General features: G+C 42.3%; 1 protein-coding gene across 1 annotated transcript in view; it reads left to right on the forward strand.

The window, feature by feature from the left end:
* The first annotated feature begins 6,462 nt into the window (after positions 1 to 6,462).
* LOC128408715 (uncharacterized) overlaps positions 6,463 to 17,115 on the forward strand; it is a 75,951-nt gene continuing 65,298 nt past the window's right edge. The window contains exons 1-6 of the mRNA XM_053378739.1: positions 6,463 to 7,468; positions 10,801 to 10,869; positions 11,262 to 11,347; positions 11,513 to 11,599; positions 14,358 to 14,467; positions 16,760 to 16,882. Coding sequence (XP_053234714.1) covers positions 7,401 to 7,468; positions 10,801 to 10,869; positions 11,262 to 11,347; positions 11,513 to 11,599; positions 14,358 to 14,467; positions 16,760 to 16,882 — 543 coding nt within the window. The 5' untranslated portion in view covers positions 6,463 to 7,400. The remainder of the gene's footprint in view (positions 7,469 to 10,800; positions 10,870 to 11,261; positions 11,348 to 11,512; positions 11,600 to 14,357; positions 14,468 to 16,759; positions 16,883 to 17,115) is intronic.

Consider the following 17,115-nt stretch of genomic DNA (forward strand, 5'->3'; position numbering starts at 1 on the left):
TTTTCTTACTGGGGCACTGAGTATGGTGGGTGGGGAAAATGGCACAAAACCTAATGTTTTAAAAGGGTGCTTTAATAGTGGTGTTGGAAATATTTTAAATACAGAAACTTGAAGCCCTCAGATTTTCAAATGCACAGAAATTCTAAGTGTAAAATTTGCTATTGCTGTCCCTCTTAACTTAAGGATGCTCCAGCTGTCTGCTAATGTGAAAGGAGGAGGAGGTGCCTACTGAGTCAGTGAGCTACAACTGTTTTACCAAGATGTAAAAAATATTTCAAAACAAAAGTCTGTTGCTCACAAAGGGAATATTAATAGCAACATCAGGCATCAGAAGTTTTACATGCCTTACTGGAGGCAACTGCTAGATAGCAGATGTGATTCAAAACAGATTTAGCAGGAAGAAGACGATGTCATTACTCTGAAAATATTAGCAGCATGTGAATAATTCCAAATTAAAATCAAAGTATCAATGCAATTTAAATTTCCGCCTTTCTCCCTGCTTATGCACCACCCTTTTACTTATCAGTGATTTTAAACTTTTTTTTTTGTCATAAGCAGGGATAAACATGGGCAAACTTTTTCTGTAAGTTGATTGAATGCTAATATGCTCTTCTGATTCCATAACCTTCCATGTTACTCATTAGGCTAGTTCTCCTTGGGGCTTCTTCACAAGCGTATATGCACAAAGGAAAAAACTGCACACTAAGGCAAAGCAAATTTTGTAGTGTGGTACACATTTTATGCATATGTGCGCGTGCACACACACACAAATGTGCCCTGTGGGAAGGATTGCAAGAGAGGGATGCAGGCCAAGACCCACTCTGAGCCTGTGCCAGCTGGACTGTCCCGTGCTGCAGAGTCTTTCTAGTACCAACTGCCCTGTGACCTTCTTGTATGTTCATATTTTGTGTGTGTTTATAAAATTGTAATGTTAATTTGTATGCCACCTTGGAAGGATTTGTATCCTGAAAAGTATAATATTACAAATTGTAAAAAATAAAGAAAATTGAAGGGTACAGTAGCCATGCTCTCCACATGACAGCAGTCACATATGAACTTGTAGGAAACCTGTCAGTCACTGCTTTCCAAACACAATACTCAGTTCATCAATATAAACACTTGCGTAATATGTGACCTGACAGGTGAACATTGCATTGGGTGTGCGTTTCCTTCATATTCCTTGTGCCAGTTCTTTGGTTGAGCAATGATCCTCTCTTCACACGGGTTAAAAAGAAACACAATGACTACTGGGGGGGGGGGAGGACAGAAGTCACAGCTACTTCAAAACACTAAAGAAGCCTTTATAGAGCCTGCCTCTTACTTTTATGTATACTACAGTAATTCAGTTCAATAACAAGAAGCAGAGTACAGGACCGTGTTGATAATTACATTTAGCTAGGTTTTTTTCAGTTTCCATCTCAGAACATCAGTAAAAGAAAGGCTGAGACCTTACATGATTTTGGTTTATGTTTTAGCCAAGTTTTGTTAGCTGAAAAGTGCTCTACATTTTCAGCTGTATTTTAAATGCTGCAGGAAAAATGCTGATTTCCTGAAGGTGTGGAGCATTACAGATCTTTGGCCAAGGCTCTTGTCTATTTTTATTGGACCAGCTCTGTCGACAGGTGTTGGGCAATTAGTTCTATCTTGGAAAGTGTTGTGAAACTCCCAAGGATTTAGTTCCTGATAACACAGTTACGGGAAGGCATGATTAAATTTTAGATTAAATACATAAGCTCACACCAATAGTAGTTGTCAAAGTATTTCAAGCTTCTCGTAACATGTAATTTCAGGACAGCTCAGTTGGTCGACCGTGAGACTTAATCTCAGGATATGGGTTTGAACCCCATGTTAGGGTTCCAACTTTATGATTTTATACCAGCTAAATTTGGTGTATCAACTAATCATTGCACATGCAGAATAACTAAATAATTTCACTACCACAAAAGAATTTACCCTTCTACCCTATATGCCCCCCCATCTGTTCTGGATTTTCCCCCAACTCTGGAGCAGAATTGGGGCAGTGTTAGGGTGGGGGAGAAAGGGAAAGTTCCATTGGACTCTTGGAAGTTCCCCTGCATGCACAATGATTTGGTTGCATAACCATAACTGCAAATGATGTTAGTCCCTTACCATGACAGGCCAAGTTTGGGTAAGCATATGATTCTATTCCCATGTTAACATTGTAAATGAAGCTGTGTTGGCCCATGGGAAATTCTGAAGTCCGTATTAAGGCAACAGCTTTCTTCAGCCAACCAAAATGACAAAATAATGCACAGATCTTCTCGTCACCTAAAACTTCATCGGACTATCAGGCACCCCCAAACTCGGCCCTCCAGCTGTTTGAGGACTGCAATTCCCATCAGCCCTGACCACTGGTCCTGTTAGCTAGGGATGATGGGAGTTGTAGTCCCAAAACAGCTGGAGGGCCGAGTTTGGGGGTGCCTGGACTAGATGGTAAGCTGAGCAATGTGGGCGAGAGAATGGTCCGGTGTAGAAAACCATGTCTGCTTTGGCTCAACTTCCAGAGGAATAGGTGAGGAGGCCAACCTGATGCCCTCTGGGCGTTTGGGATAACTCCCATCATCCCTGACCAGCACAGCTGACACAGGATTGATGGGAGTTGTAGTCCAAAACAAGGGTACTAGGTTGCCCTCTGGGAACATGGGATACAGTCGGAAGCACTGTATCAATAGCAGGCCAGGCGACTAGATGACTCGCAGGGTCCCTTACAATTCTATGGCCACTGTGAAAACAGGATGGCCCATTGGGCTGATCCAGCAGGCTAGTCTCATGTTCTGGTCAAGTCTCCCCGGCGATCAGGCTTTGCCCTGGAGAGGAATTTCCTTGCTGTGTTTCGCGCTCCTTCCTCGCCTCTGAACAGGCCTTTCACGGGAGGACCAGGTTGCGCTATCCGCCCCGCTGGGAACCGGCGCACCTGCCCGCCCTTCGCGTGCCTGCAGCAGGAGAAGCCCGCGCGCGCCTGAGGAGAGCCTGGGCCTCCAGGCAGCTTTCAGAGAGGCGAAGCCCCGCCGCGCCGCCCTTTCCAGCGGCTTCACCTCACCCTTGGGTGGGAAGGGGAGAGCATAAGCATCCCGGCGTGGGCTGCCTTGCACCCCGTCTTAGGCCCTGGCTGCTTCTAGGCGGCGCGCAGCAAGAAAGCCGCCGGTGGGGGAAGTGGGCGCGCGCTCCTTGGCCGCCCACGCTCCTGGAAGGTTCGGGCGGGTTCCGGAGGTGAAGGGGGCTCGCGGGCGGTTGCCATTCCCTCCTTGCCATCCCCAGGGCCGCGGTGTGAGAGGGTTTCCCTCGGGAAGGGCGGCGCCAGGCGGCTAGGGGCTCGTCACACCGAAGTGGGAGCAGGAGAGGAAGCCTTTCGGCCAGCAGGAGGCAAGGCAAGCCCCTCCCCCCCCAATTCCCTCAGCATCCTCGGACCCTTCTCTTCCACATAGCCCTCCCTTCTTCTCATTCCGCAATTCCACCACCCCTCGAAGCAGGGCAGGATTAAAACCTTGAGAGAACCCAAGCACTTGGAAGGTTTGGGTGTTTATATATGCATCTAGTTCAAAGTATAAACAACAGTAAACCATAAAATGAAACGAAATGAAGTGAAACCTACAGTAAGATGGAAAATAATCCTTATTTTTGTGTACTTCCATTTTACTTGTATTTGGGGGGAGGAATCCTCCCCACTTTTCTAATTGCAAAGTCCTTGATAAGATCTTCAAAACTAATGTTACATTCCATTCTATACTTAATAGAGACAAGGCATACAGCCTGGTAGGGGTGCCAACTTGAATAAAATAGGGGGCGCAAGTAAGCCCTTCCCTGCATAATCAACCGCATAATGCAGTGCACATTATGTCATTTAAATGGCAATACCCATCAGCTTTGGTGGGACCCAGTGCCCTCAAATATTTTATGGGGGGGGGCTGAAGACCCCTCGGCCCCTAGGAATTGGCTCCTATGCAGCCTGCCTTGTTGTGTTGTTGTTCTGTTGAGATTTTTAATGTACTTCAACTGAGAAAATGAATGCTCAGCAATTTGTGACCATTAATGTTAAAAATCTAGCAATGGAAAATTGCTGTGGTGCCCCCTTTCCTTTGATGCCCTAAACACATGCTTATTTTGCTTAATGGTTAATCCTGCTCTGCCCTGGATTCCAGGATGGAGGAATGGTGAGCGAGGCACCTGGTGCCTGGCACTGCCCCTACCCACCTTCTGCCCCAAATTTACTAATAGTAGGTAGAAGTACAACCGTGGCATCACCTAACATATCTTATTGTGCTGCCTTTGGTCCAGCAAGGGCCACTGGTTTCTTATTGTTCTTTCTGTAGTATCATCTGTGCACATGGTGCTTTGCAAAGGGTGTGTGTGAGAGGTTCTCTGTCCCACGGGGCTAAGAAGAAGGAAGTCAACAGTAGCAGAAGTAGAGAAATTGTGGAGGAAGCGGGGGGACGGGACCCAGGCAGGGTTAAATAGAGGATTATTTTCATTGCACATACTTTGTTACAGTAAAGGTAGCATTGGCTATAAATATAAACACACACACACACACACACACACACTACTGGTCTAAAATGTAGTCATGTTTGTTTATTTATTTCTCAATTCAGATCAGAACTGGTTTGGGGAAGAACACATCAGAACACAGTATTTCCTAAAAAATGGCAGGATAGATATTACTGTGACTAACGTTGTGGGTACACCGCTTCCCAAACCAGTGGTGAGGACACCGTGGATGCAGAGTAAATGGGAGTGTGTAAATGACCACTGTTTCTGGAAGAAGTTGCCTTTTGTTCATCTGAAGAGCTGTTCTGGATCTGACCAAAGGCTCCTCTAGTCCAGTATCTTGAGACCACAACAGAGCCAGCCAAGTGCTTCTAGGAATTCTTCAAGCAGGGAATGAAGGCATGCACCCTTCCCTCAGCAATTGTTACTCAAGCAGTGCGCTGCCTTTGAACATGGAGTTTCCATTTAGCAATGATAGCTAATAGCAGTTGGTACACCTATCTTTTCAGGACCTGGCTACATAAAGCCTTTTAAATATAATCAGAGATCTAGTAGCCATCAACACATATTGTAGCAGCAAAGCCTGTTAGTTAACTATGTATTGTGGGAAGACGGACTACCTTTCTTTTTTGTCTTGAATGTACCTCCAGTCTGTGCTACCAAATGATCCATAGTTCTAGAATGAGGGGGGGGGGGCTTTCTTCTTCTCGACACAATTAATAACGTAGTACATTCCAGCTCTTCTCTATCTCCATCATTTGATGAAAAATGCAGATTCCGTGGTAAGTGGATATCAGCAACAAAAAGAAACTAGGCAGTTATTATATTAGGATAAATATGGGTTTTAGAAAGTCAGTACAAGCCAAACTGGGGGGCAAAGTGTCCTTGGAGAATAAAGCCGCATCTTCAGGTGCCATAAGTTCAGATCCTGCTGTTTGTTTGTTTGTTTAATATTACTTATATTGACTACCTGCCTTCAAAAAAAAGTTTATTTTCTTGTTATGTTTTATTGCTTTAATCCTTGTGTTCCACATTAACAGTCTTTACATTAACAGTTAGCAGTTACCATATTGGAAGGAGTGAGGGCTGGGTACTACTGCAAAAATAAAAGGGCAGGGCAGGGATACCAGTGGGGTGGGGGTGGGGGGAAGGCAGCTGATAGAAGACCATGGGTGAGTAAGGAACAGGAACAGGAGATCAGAAACAAAGGGAAGAGTAATGACCGCTCCCCACATTAAATGGGGGGTGTGCACTTTGCATGGTTGTGCACAGCCCCTGGGACCCTATGCGGCACCATTAGCACAGGCTTGGCTTCGCCTTCCCCAGGTGGGATTCCTGGAGGTCTCCGCCTACCTCAGCCAGTTGCCCAATCCTGCCTGGGGAGGCATTGCCAAGGTAATCAGGCCAGGTAGGGGGAGGGACCACCCTGCCCACACAATAGGGGGAGGATCTTACCTGGGAATCGTCAGTTGGCTCCAGAGCTTCTCCTGCCCTACCCAGCCTCAGTTAAGACTTCTTTTGCAGGTTAACCTTTTCTCCACAGGTACGCGGGCACTGCTACGTCAAGCTCACTGTTGAAGGGCCGGAAAGGAATTCTCCTGCATTGGCAGGTTTGCCTTTCCCGTAGGAAAAGGTCACAACTTTGGGGGTATCAGGCCTTGGGCGGAATCCTTTAGTCTATCTTCCCTAAATGGGGGTGGGCGTGTAGCGGTGACCCACGCCCCCCTTCACTTTGCAGTGGCGATACCAGGGTTCCCCGTTAAAGGGTTTGTTTTGAGGGGAAGCTTTGGCCGTATGCCTAGAGGTTGTCATTGCTCTCCCCTGTGATGGCGGCATAATGGGGGCGGGCTCTCTCTGCTTGAACATATGTTCTCCAGAGCCAGCCCATCCCCCACACATACTCTGGATAACCCTGATGTTCCCCAGTCGGGGGACTGTCCCGGTGGGGGACTGGGAGGGATAAACGTCCAATGCCTGAGCCAAGGTCTATCCACATCTGAAACATAATAAAGTTGTGGCCAATTTTAATCCCATAGCACATTGTCTTGAGTCGTTATTCCACACGGGGGCTGCCCAGGGTTTGGAGGACTCCGCCTGTCCACGCAACAGGTCCAGCTGGTGAACCAAGCAGTGAGATAGCAAAACTTGGGATGGGGGTGAAGAGTTCAGTGTAAGTTATCAAATGTGACACAAAGCAAGCAGAATGGGGAAGAAAGAAACAATTTAAAACTTTAAATTTCTAACAGTAAGGGCTGGAGCCAACTTCCTTGGAAGGTGGTAGACTCTCCTTCATTGGAGGTATTTGAGCAGAGGTTGGATGGATGTCATGGATGCTTTAGTTGAGATTCCTGCATTGCAGGGGGTTGGACTAGATGACCCTCAGGGTTCCTTCCAACTTTCTATGGTTCCATGAAAACCGGCACCTTGAACCAGAATCAAGATGGCAACTATTAGGTAATATACTTTTAAAGTCGCATTCGTGTCATGTCTTTCATCTGCAGCAAACTTGGAACTATTCCATTTTATCTTAACAACAGCCAGTGATAATTGCTAACAATTTATGACTTCCACCAGGAACCATTCTTATAAAATGTTGATTATCTATAGACTACAGTGCAACCTCCATAAATAAGGAGGTAAGTTGTGCATTCTTCAAAACCCTGGGTTGTTTTTTTAGTATTGAACTAGGTTCATGGAAAAACTTGATGTGCACACAAAATCCAAGCTATTTTTACAAATGGGATTTTCCACTTCATTATGTAAATTCATGTTTTTGGTTTTTGAATTTCAGGTAAATGTTTTATTGGTTACTATTCTGGTGAATCTTCTGCACCAGCCAGAAATCAGCATAGGGTCTTATTTGTTCTGCACCTACTAGCCAATAGCTTTTGGTAATGGATATAGGCCAAGGGATTACCAGTGCTATAAAAAAGCAAAAGCGAAGAGGTTCCAAGAAAAAAAGGTGAATATGGTACTATATTAAGATTCAACATATTAACTTTTAAATTATCCTTTTGGGTTTATCTGCATGTAACTTTGAAAACATTGTCACATTTCTAAAAAGAAATGGGTTGGGTGCAAGTCTAACTTGATCATTTTCTAAGTCTTTAAGCCTTTTCTGCTATTTGTAGATTTGTGAAAGCTGACGGTGGGTATTCAGCAATAAGTTTCACTCTTCTCAGCATGTTATAAAAGGCAACCCCTTTCTCATTATTTCATACGTCTATATATTGAGCCCTTAAACAATCGCAAAAATCACAATCAATATACCCCCCCACCCCAGAGCTGAAAGACCAATGCTGAAAGTATCACATAATGTCTAATGTAGGCTCCTGCAAACAAAAAATAGTTAAAATGTTAAGTCCTAGTAAAATCAGATTAAGGCTTTCTTTTTGAAAAACCTCTTAATTAGGAAAATGCATTTTTTCTAGGCACTTTAGAAGTTTGTTTTGTAGATGTTTGTGGGCGGGGGGGTACTTTCTGGCATGCTACACTGGGATTAGTGCATCCTAATGCTTAAGGCAGGAATGTACTTAGCTTTCAGGAACTTTTAACTAGCCTGTATCCAGAAGAGACCTAAGTTACAGTTCCTGCCTTCTGCTCAAGGCAACAGCTTGGCAGTCTTTCCAGCATTCCTGCAGTCAGGCGTGTGTTTCTTGTGTGCTTGGGATCCTGCAGACTGTTTGCTGTGTTTTGTTGGTTTGCCTGCTTGTCTTTTGCTCCAAGTTCTGCATTTAAGTTCCCCTCAGGAGGGAACATATTTGTTCTTGCGATTGTTAGAGCTGGCTACTGGAAACCAAAGCTACGTTGCTGATTTTGCAGTTATATTATGGTTGATGTGTCAACCTTTAACTTCTATTTTCTGATTGCTCAATGCCAGCAAAGTAAACCCAGCATTCATTTTGAGATTCCATCTTGGGTCCCCCCCCCCATTAGTCATCACTTCTGTTGTATATGTGTAACATATAAGATGTGTTGCACGCCACCTCAATCTCTGAGCAATATGAGATTCCTGGAGTTCCAGGTGCTCATATTGGTTCATGTTTCCTTTTGGAAAAAGGGCACAGTGGAGACTTTGGTGTCTCTATGATGTCTGGTTTATTTACACACATATACAACCTGAGCTTATGGTGGAGGGGTTCACAGCATCAACACCCAACAGGAACTTTTGTCTCCCATAGCCACAGCCTTGGATTCAAACAAAAATCAAACATTGCTTTCTGACCCTCTGCTTGCTGCTTCCCACCTCCCCACCCAAACTCTGACCTAAAAAAACTCAGGCTTTCCCCCCATTTAACCATCTATGGAACATTATTTGTCCTCTATCCCCTTAATGGCCCATCCCCCAGACAATGACCTCATGAAGAAGAAGAAGAAGAGTTTGGATTTGATATCCCGCCTTTCACTCCCCTTCAGGAGTCTCAAAGCGGCTAACATTCTCCTTTCCCTTCCTCCCCCACAACAAACACTCTGTGAGGTAAGTGGGGCTGAGAGACTTCAAAGAAGTGTGACTGGCCCAAGGTCACCCAGCAGCTGCATGTGGAGGAGCGGAGACGCAAACCCGGTTCCCCAGATTATGTGACTACCGCTCTTAACCACTACACCACACTGGCTCTCAAGGAATCTAGCCTGGTTTATATTGCTAGGATAATATGGATTAGAAGTCTGACGCTCACAAACTCATAACAGATGCAAGATATAAGATGACCTAGTTTCTGAGGAACCATAATGTAGCCCATAACTCATAATAAAACATGACAATCATGTTATTTGTGATTAGCTGCATTGCCCTTCAGCTGTGAAACCATTTTGAATTAAATGTATAGTTTACTGGTACTATATTACTGGTACTATATTAATTTTATTTGGGATATTTTGCCCTATGGTAGAATTGCTGGTATATCTTTCTGTTGGTCTTTATACTTCTCTGTAAAAAAGGAAGCAATTATCCTACCAACTTTTCTAAATTTCATGTATATTTTAGTATGTCAGACTAAACAATTATCCTACCAACTTTTCTAAATTTCATGTATATTTTAGTATGTCAGACTAAACACGTTATAGAGGTGGGGAAATATTCCATGATCTAGCAAAAAGCAAAAGCTGTCAAAACTAGGCATTTGTATGGTTTGCCCTTCTAGATTAAGTGTGTGCATACAAAATAATATACAGGGGAGAAACTCTTGCATTTATTACCCAAAATATTACTTCTTTTACAGAACATTTTAATTTTTCAAAAATAATTTTAATTAAATTTTCAAATTTTACATCTCAAAATGAACATCCTGCATTACAGTCAACAACTTCCCTCCCTCCCCTTCCAAGGTTCTTTTAATTTGCCCACCATTCCTGCATATTTTTGTATATTCATATAATTCAGTTCTCCCATTTTACATCCCTTTTAAATATATTATACTGTTGAATTTACCTTAACACTGCCAGCGTTTTCAACTGTACACAATTATTTTCTACATACTCAGCGAAGATTTTCCACTCCTCTTTAAATACCTGTTCTTCTTGCTCTCTTATTCTACTTGTTAGACCTACTAACTCTGCATATTCTATCATCTTAAGTTGCCAATCCTCCTTGATAGGGACATCCCTCACCTTCCATTTTTGGGCTAACAAGACCCAAGCCACGGTTGTTACATACGGTACATAAGTTTTTCTGATAACTGGGTATCTCTGTCTGAACCATTCCTAACAGGAATGCCTCTTGGGGGGGTTGGGGGGGTTTAAAACATTTTTTCCATCTCATGATATATCATCTTCCAATATTCTTTAACTTTATTGAATGCCCACCACATTTGAAAAGAAAAAGTTCCCTCCATTTATTTACATTTCCAACACAAATCCAATTTCGCTTTATACATCTTAGCTAGTCTACTCGGGGTTAGATACCATCTATTAATCATTTTCATGTAGTTTCTCTTTCTTTTTCACAACATTTTTAGGCATGCTTTGCCCTATAAGCAATCATGGCTGAAAGCTATATTAAAATTTAGAGTCATGGGAAAACTAAAGTACACCCTCTTTCAATTCTGTGGTTTTACATATGCGGACATAATAAAAATCTTCTGTTCCTTAGTAAGTCTTAAAATTAGGTGAATGCAACCTCAGATGAGCAACAACACATGACATATTACACTGTGTCATGATTTATTTAACAGTAATAAAGCCAACATGGAGATGCTATTGTTTCATCATGTTAAATGTGGTTTCTCTTCCATTTTCACAAACTGCATTGTAGTATATTTCTTACCTAATCCAAATTTCTATTTCATTATTATGAAGATTAACTTTTGAAGATGAGGTGCCTAGAATTGAAGAGCATCTAAAACCAAAGGATATATCACCTCAAGTGTAAGTACATACATGCATGCATACATATATTGTCTCTGGAGATCTGTCTCAAATAGAATCTAAAATTTGTGGCATATGAGCACCAGTGTCACTTTAATGAGTCTTGTATACCAAATATGTTTTAATTCTGTTTTGCTAGCATTTTCGTGCCTGAAAACAACTTTTCCACTCCAAAGGGGGGGGGGAGGGTGCTTTGGTTATTTATTTGTTTGGGTTCACATACTATATAAAAACTTGCTTTATTTCATTTTTTTGTTTTTGTCTTTCCACTTGAATTTTAGAACTTTGAGTGCAATGTGGCCAGTGGAGATAGGGTATGCTTCAGTTAGTACCATTTTCCCAGTGCCGTTTATGTACGTCTCTAAAAAGTTAAATTATTCTTCCTGTTGCAGATTTATAGGAAAAGGCACTGCCTTTCTTTCTTTTGGCTTCAGATTAATTAAGAGCTACACCCAGCAAGGTTTAGATATCATTGGAGGTAAGAAGATGTAAATTCTACCCAGTTAAAGATAGAACACCTGTAGAAACATTAGGATCCACCTCCCCTTTCTTTTGCGTGTCTCAGTATCCTTCCAGTCATATAAATCTAGAAATGTTGTTTGAAGTCCTTGCCTAAAACCATCTTCTTCACAATTCCTTTTAGCAACCTATTCCAACAGGAGCAAACGACTGGTGTTGTTAGATGGGAAAGGATTTTTCAGTCTGGATTTGCTTCCTACTAATCTTTCTGGTAAGGTAAATCTATAGTCTGCTTTCAATTTCATTTCACATTTGTGTGCACTTTCAGAAGGAAGAATGAAACAAAGTACCAAATAGTGTGCCCACTAAGAGCTTTATACCAGCCTCTGCCACTTCACATTTGACTAGTGCCTCTAATGATCTGTCTTTTTTGTTTTGTTTTAAACTATTTTTCTGATCTCATTCGGCAATATTCAACAAGTAATTGTGCAATGAGTATCCCTTGTGTGTGTCGTACTGCAGGGGGTTGGGTTGAGAGAAACCCAACAACAGATTTAGGAGGGGTGGGGGTGGGGAAACCCCATTGTGCGATGAGAAATCCTTGAGTTGACAGAACGCCCGCCTTAGTGCTACATTGAATTCCACCTTTAATGGTTTTGTTTTCAAGTGTATTTTCATTTTGTGTCAGTCCTTTTGATCAAGTAGCCCAGATTTCTCTCTTTTAAAAAAAAGGAAACAGAACATTAATTTCAGCATTAGAGTTATTTTTTGATCAAAGTAAGTATTAGATGTTTTGTTTATTTTCTCTTCCCGTATAGTGTGTGCGTATACATGTCAGTAGTACTGCATGTGAGGGATGTCAGTTTGCATTTCTTAGTGCAGAAAGTATTGATCTGATGTCTAGAGATCCTTCCTATTCTATTTACGGTAATTCAAGAGGGTTCTGGAAGCTTCTCTGTGTGACAGAAGCAAGCAGAAGGTTCATGGTGTTTGGGTTATTTCTTCAGAGAAGCTGAGGACAGATGGTTTAATCTGGTTCTCTTATCTCTTCTGTCAAAGGTCATGCTGACTATATAAGTAAGGCCTGGGTTTTACTTTCTCTGTCTATCTTTTTGTTCTGGTGTGATATTCTGTTCTGTATATAGTGTTAAGGTTTAGTCTTGTTATTAAGTTCTTGTTAGTTTAAGATTAATCTGCTGCAACTGACAGTGCCACTCCTGAATGTATTGGATTTGTGACCTTTATGCTCATTTGCCTTCAGTAACAATAAAGCTCTGCTGGATGACGTACAATTGCCTCTGGTCTATTTTTGGGAACCCTGCAACATGTTTTAAGTTTTTCCTCCACACGCACAGCCCTGGAAGCACCCTCCTGACACCTACGCCACTGCTCCTTATCTTTACCAAGCTGGGGTGCTGCCAAGGAAGGTCAGGGCTGCGCAGCTGAGCCAATGGGAACACTGGAGTGTACAGCCACATGGCTCTGACCTTGCCCCAGCCTGGTCCAGGTAAGCAGCAGTGACAATGGTGCCAGGAATGTGGTTATCCGGCTCTTCCTCACCGCTCTCTCTCTCTCTCTCTCTCTCTCTGGTGGTTGCATTCTGTAACATGTCATTGACACAATAATAGCACATTAGTGGTGGATTTATACTGGACTGCACAGACATCATTCCATATTATTACTTGTTCTGCGATGTTTCCCTAATATCACATTACTTCCGTCTGGAAGGGCAGCACAACAAAAGTGGAGCTAAATAAATAAATAATTTGAACATTTTGCAGTATGAAAAGTTACAGGATTTCAGCAGGAAGTCACAGCCATGTGTATGTACATGCAGGTCCCACAATCTGTCCACTCACAATATGGAAATTCACCTATCCAAATGTAAAGAATTGTGCCCAAACCTCACTATACACTCTGCAGATTTAGCCCCCTTCCTTCCTTCCTTCCTTCCTTCCTTCCTTCCTTGTTTGTGGTTGCTAGGCAGTGGCAGCCATTTTTGGGAAGAAACCATGCAGGGAGGGAGCAAGATCAGATACAAGTATAGAATCATAGAATTGTAGGGTTCGAAGCGACCCTGAGGGTCATCTAATCCAATGCCCTGCAATGCAGGAATCTAAGCTAAAGCAAGGGAAAGCAGGAGAGATCTGACAGATCAATTTTTCCTTTGTCTCTCTTTTGATGGTTGGCTGCAGCCAAACCAGGAACAAACCATAGAGAGAGATTGGGCAACTCCCAGTTTAGAAATGTTCCCATAGGAAACAATGGTAATTATGGACTCATTATGCTAATGCTTGTCTAATGAACGATTTCCAGGGAACACATTGTGTTCAGTAAACTGGACTAGCATTTATCTTAATCTGTTCTGTTCTTTGAGGTCTCCTAGCTGAGGAGCAATTTATATTGATAAATCTGCTCTATTCAGTGCCCAAAACCCTTTTCCATTTCTGTTCTGCTAGATACAAAGCATGAAATTGTTCATAATCCTATACCAACTCAAATTAGTCATGTTAAATATAATTTTAAATATTTCTTCTATTGAATTGTAGAATATGAATTTTCTACTGGTTTTAATGACTATCTTCTGAGTGGTTCCATTGAAGATGGAGCCAATAGTATAAAACAGTTGGATTAGCTGAGCTTGTATTCAAGTACTTGCCATGGAGACATAGGAAGCCAGAAATTCTATGCAGATGATTGAATGGACTGGTGGAAGAAGACAGATCTCGCCACCTCTCCTCTGCAGATCTACTTGGTGGAAGGCTAGTTAGAAAAACCTGCATGCTAAGTGGTAACACCTTTGCTGGCTGCTGAGGAGAACACTTCCCTTTCTCTGTAGCCAGCATGAAAACACATGCTAGTACTGTAGTGCCTTTGCAGCTTGGTTTCCCTCACCCCCTCCCTATCTAGTAATGTTTGTGGATTGATTTACAAGGCTAGATTAGATTGCCAAATTATTATTATTATTATTATTATTATTATTATTATTATTATTATTAAAAAAATGTTGTTTGTGTTCAACTTTTCAGTTAGAAGAGAGTTGGAGTTTCCAAAGTCTCAGCTCAGCTCGGCAAGAATCATCACTTACTCTGAGAAGTATAATGTCTACTTTGTTTTGCAAAAAGATTTCTCAATTAAGGTAAAATTGTGTTTTATCATTCTTGATACAAGTGGGTTTTTTTCTCATGAGAAGAGAAACAATTTGCAGATTCTGGCAGCAAAGTAATAGGACATTTCCCTGTTAGGGAAGATTTGCGCAGCATGTGAGCATATGGAACTAGCTACCGGTATATGTCACTTTCAGAGAAGTGTAACAGAGCCCAAGTGTAACCGCCCCCACCACTTAATGGATCCAAATGGTTTCCAGAGAGTGGTAGGGGATGTTTTATCCCATGTTGATGGCCTTTCAGCTGTGAGTTAACCAGGACTATTGACTGTTTGGCTCCGAAACGCACTCTCTGATTGCATGGAGTTCGGACAGCCCCATGGTTTTCCACAGATCTAAGGGCAATGAAACTGATAACTCATTCTGAATCTGACCGGACACGGGTTAGAGCTCAATGTCGAGCCTACCAAGTGACAATAGCGACGGCGAAGAAGACCTTCTTCACCGCCTCTGTTGCACCTGCAGAAAACAGCAGCAGGAGACTCTTTCAGGTGGTTCGCAGTTTAGCAGAACCACCTGTTCCATCAGGGCCCAGTACGGGCCACATGATCTCCTGCAATGATTTTGCAAAGTTTTTTGCAGATGAAGTCGCTCATTTGGGAAGAGGTAGACTCCACCATGGGAGCAGGGCCAGGGCAGGAGAGTGCTAGAGTCCTGTCTAGTCATGTTGCGTGGGATCAATTCTAATCTGTTACCTCCGAGGATGTGGACAGGCTGCTTGGACAAGTGAAGCCAACCACCCATCTCCTTGATCGTTGCCCATCCTGGCTTATAAAAGCTAGCTGGGAAGGGCTGGGCAATGGGCTTCGTGGGGAGGTGAATGTTTATCTCTGTGAGGGAGCCTTCCCAGACCCACTGATATAGGCGGTTATCAAACTGCTTCTTAAAAAACCATCTTTAGAAGCGGCCAATATGGCCAACTATTGCCCAGTCTCAAATCTTCCATTCTTGGGAAAGATGATTGAGCAAGTGGTTGCTGAACAACTCCAGGACTGGATCCCTTCCAGTCGGGATTCAGACCTCATCATGGGACTGAAACTGCCTTGGTCTCACTGGTTGATGATCTCTGGTGGGCTAGGGACTGTTTCCTAGTTCTGTTGGATCTCTCTGTGGCTTTTGACACCATCAACCATCACATCCTTCTGGACCATCTAGAGGGACTGGGAGCGGCCGCCAAGACCATGTAACACTGGTCTTGAAAGACCTACATTGGCTCCCAGTATGTTTCCGAGCACAATTCAAAGTGTTGGTGCTGACCTTTAAAGCCCTAAACAGCCTCGGTCCAGTATACCTGAAGGAGCGTCTCCACCCCCATCGTTCTACCTGGACACTGAGGTCCAGCGCAGAGGACCCACTGGTGGTTCCATCACTGCGAGAAGCCAAGTTACAGGGAACCAGGCAGAGGGCCTTCTCGGTGGTGGCACCCACCCTGTGGAACGCCCTCCCACCCATATCTGAGCTCATCAATCTGGTTTGCTTGTCACAGCAAGCCAAACTATAGTGGAGGAGGATGTTCAAAATTAAGAGTTTGAAAATACTGTATTTTTCGGTGTATAAGACTAGGTTTTCCCCCTAAAAAATAGTGTCCAAAATTTGGGGGCGTCTTCTACATGGATAGATCTTCCCCCATTTTCTTAAATTGGAGTCCCCAAAAATACATGAGGACATCTTATAGATGGAAAAATGCAGTATATATGTATCAGGAGACATATTGTCTCAAAACTATGCAGAACATTGCTTTCTTTTGGGTTGCAAGAAGAAACAGGTTAAAAGTATATACGTATTATAAACTGAGGGAAAGATTTAGGATTCTCGATAATGTTTGATATTTTGGAGTATATCTGGACAGGGAGTCATAATTTTTTCATTGTACACTAGTATAGAAGAAAATTCTTTTATAGTAATAACCAGATGATACATGACAACAAAAAAGTTCCATAAAGCGTGAATCTAATACTGAAAGGGGTTCCCCCCCTCATTTATGGTGAAAGCATGAGAACGCAAATAAATTTTGGATACAAATTAAACAGGCCATGGAAATAATAATGCAGAAATAGTAATAATACTAAATTATAATGCAGTAATAGTAATAATATTAAATTATAATGCAGAAATTATTATTATTATTATTATTATTATTTAGAACCCACTTTATTTTTACTGACAAGGAAAGAAAGTATGTGCACATTAAAAAGAGTTAACGTTAGATGTAATTTGAAATCTTGTAAAAGACAAGATCTTTGACATCAGTATTTTTTTTTTAAGGTTTACAACAAGGATTATAATGAAACTTGTTCAGTAGAAAATCCAGGTTTTGGACGGTTAACCTTTCTATCATTCAACCCAGTGAGAGATGAACTCATCGGTGGAGGAATCATGGGAGTAAAGGTATTGCCATTGCCATTTTATTTATAAGCCACATTTTCCCACAAATAAATCTGTGCTCACAGTGAGTTCACCAAAAAAAAAATATCAAAATACAACAACAATACATAGTAAGCCATATAATAACAATGCAACATAACACACACAAACAAATCGCCAGAAATTAACAGTTCATTTGACCTAAACATTTAAATAAGCAACAGTTGCTCTTCTGGCAGCTGTTCCCTTCTGAAGGC

This window comes from Podarcis raffonei, chromosome 2 (genome assembly GCF_027172205.1).
Source record: "Podarcis raffonei isolate rPodRaf1 chromosome 2, rPodRaf1.pri, whole genome shotgun sequence".
In the NCBI taxonomy this organism is placed as follows: domain Eukaryota; kingdom Metazoa; phylum Chordata; class Lepidosauria; order Squamata; family Lacertidae; genus Podarcis; species Podarcis raffonei.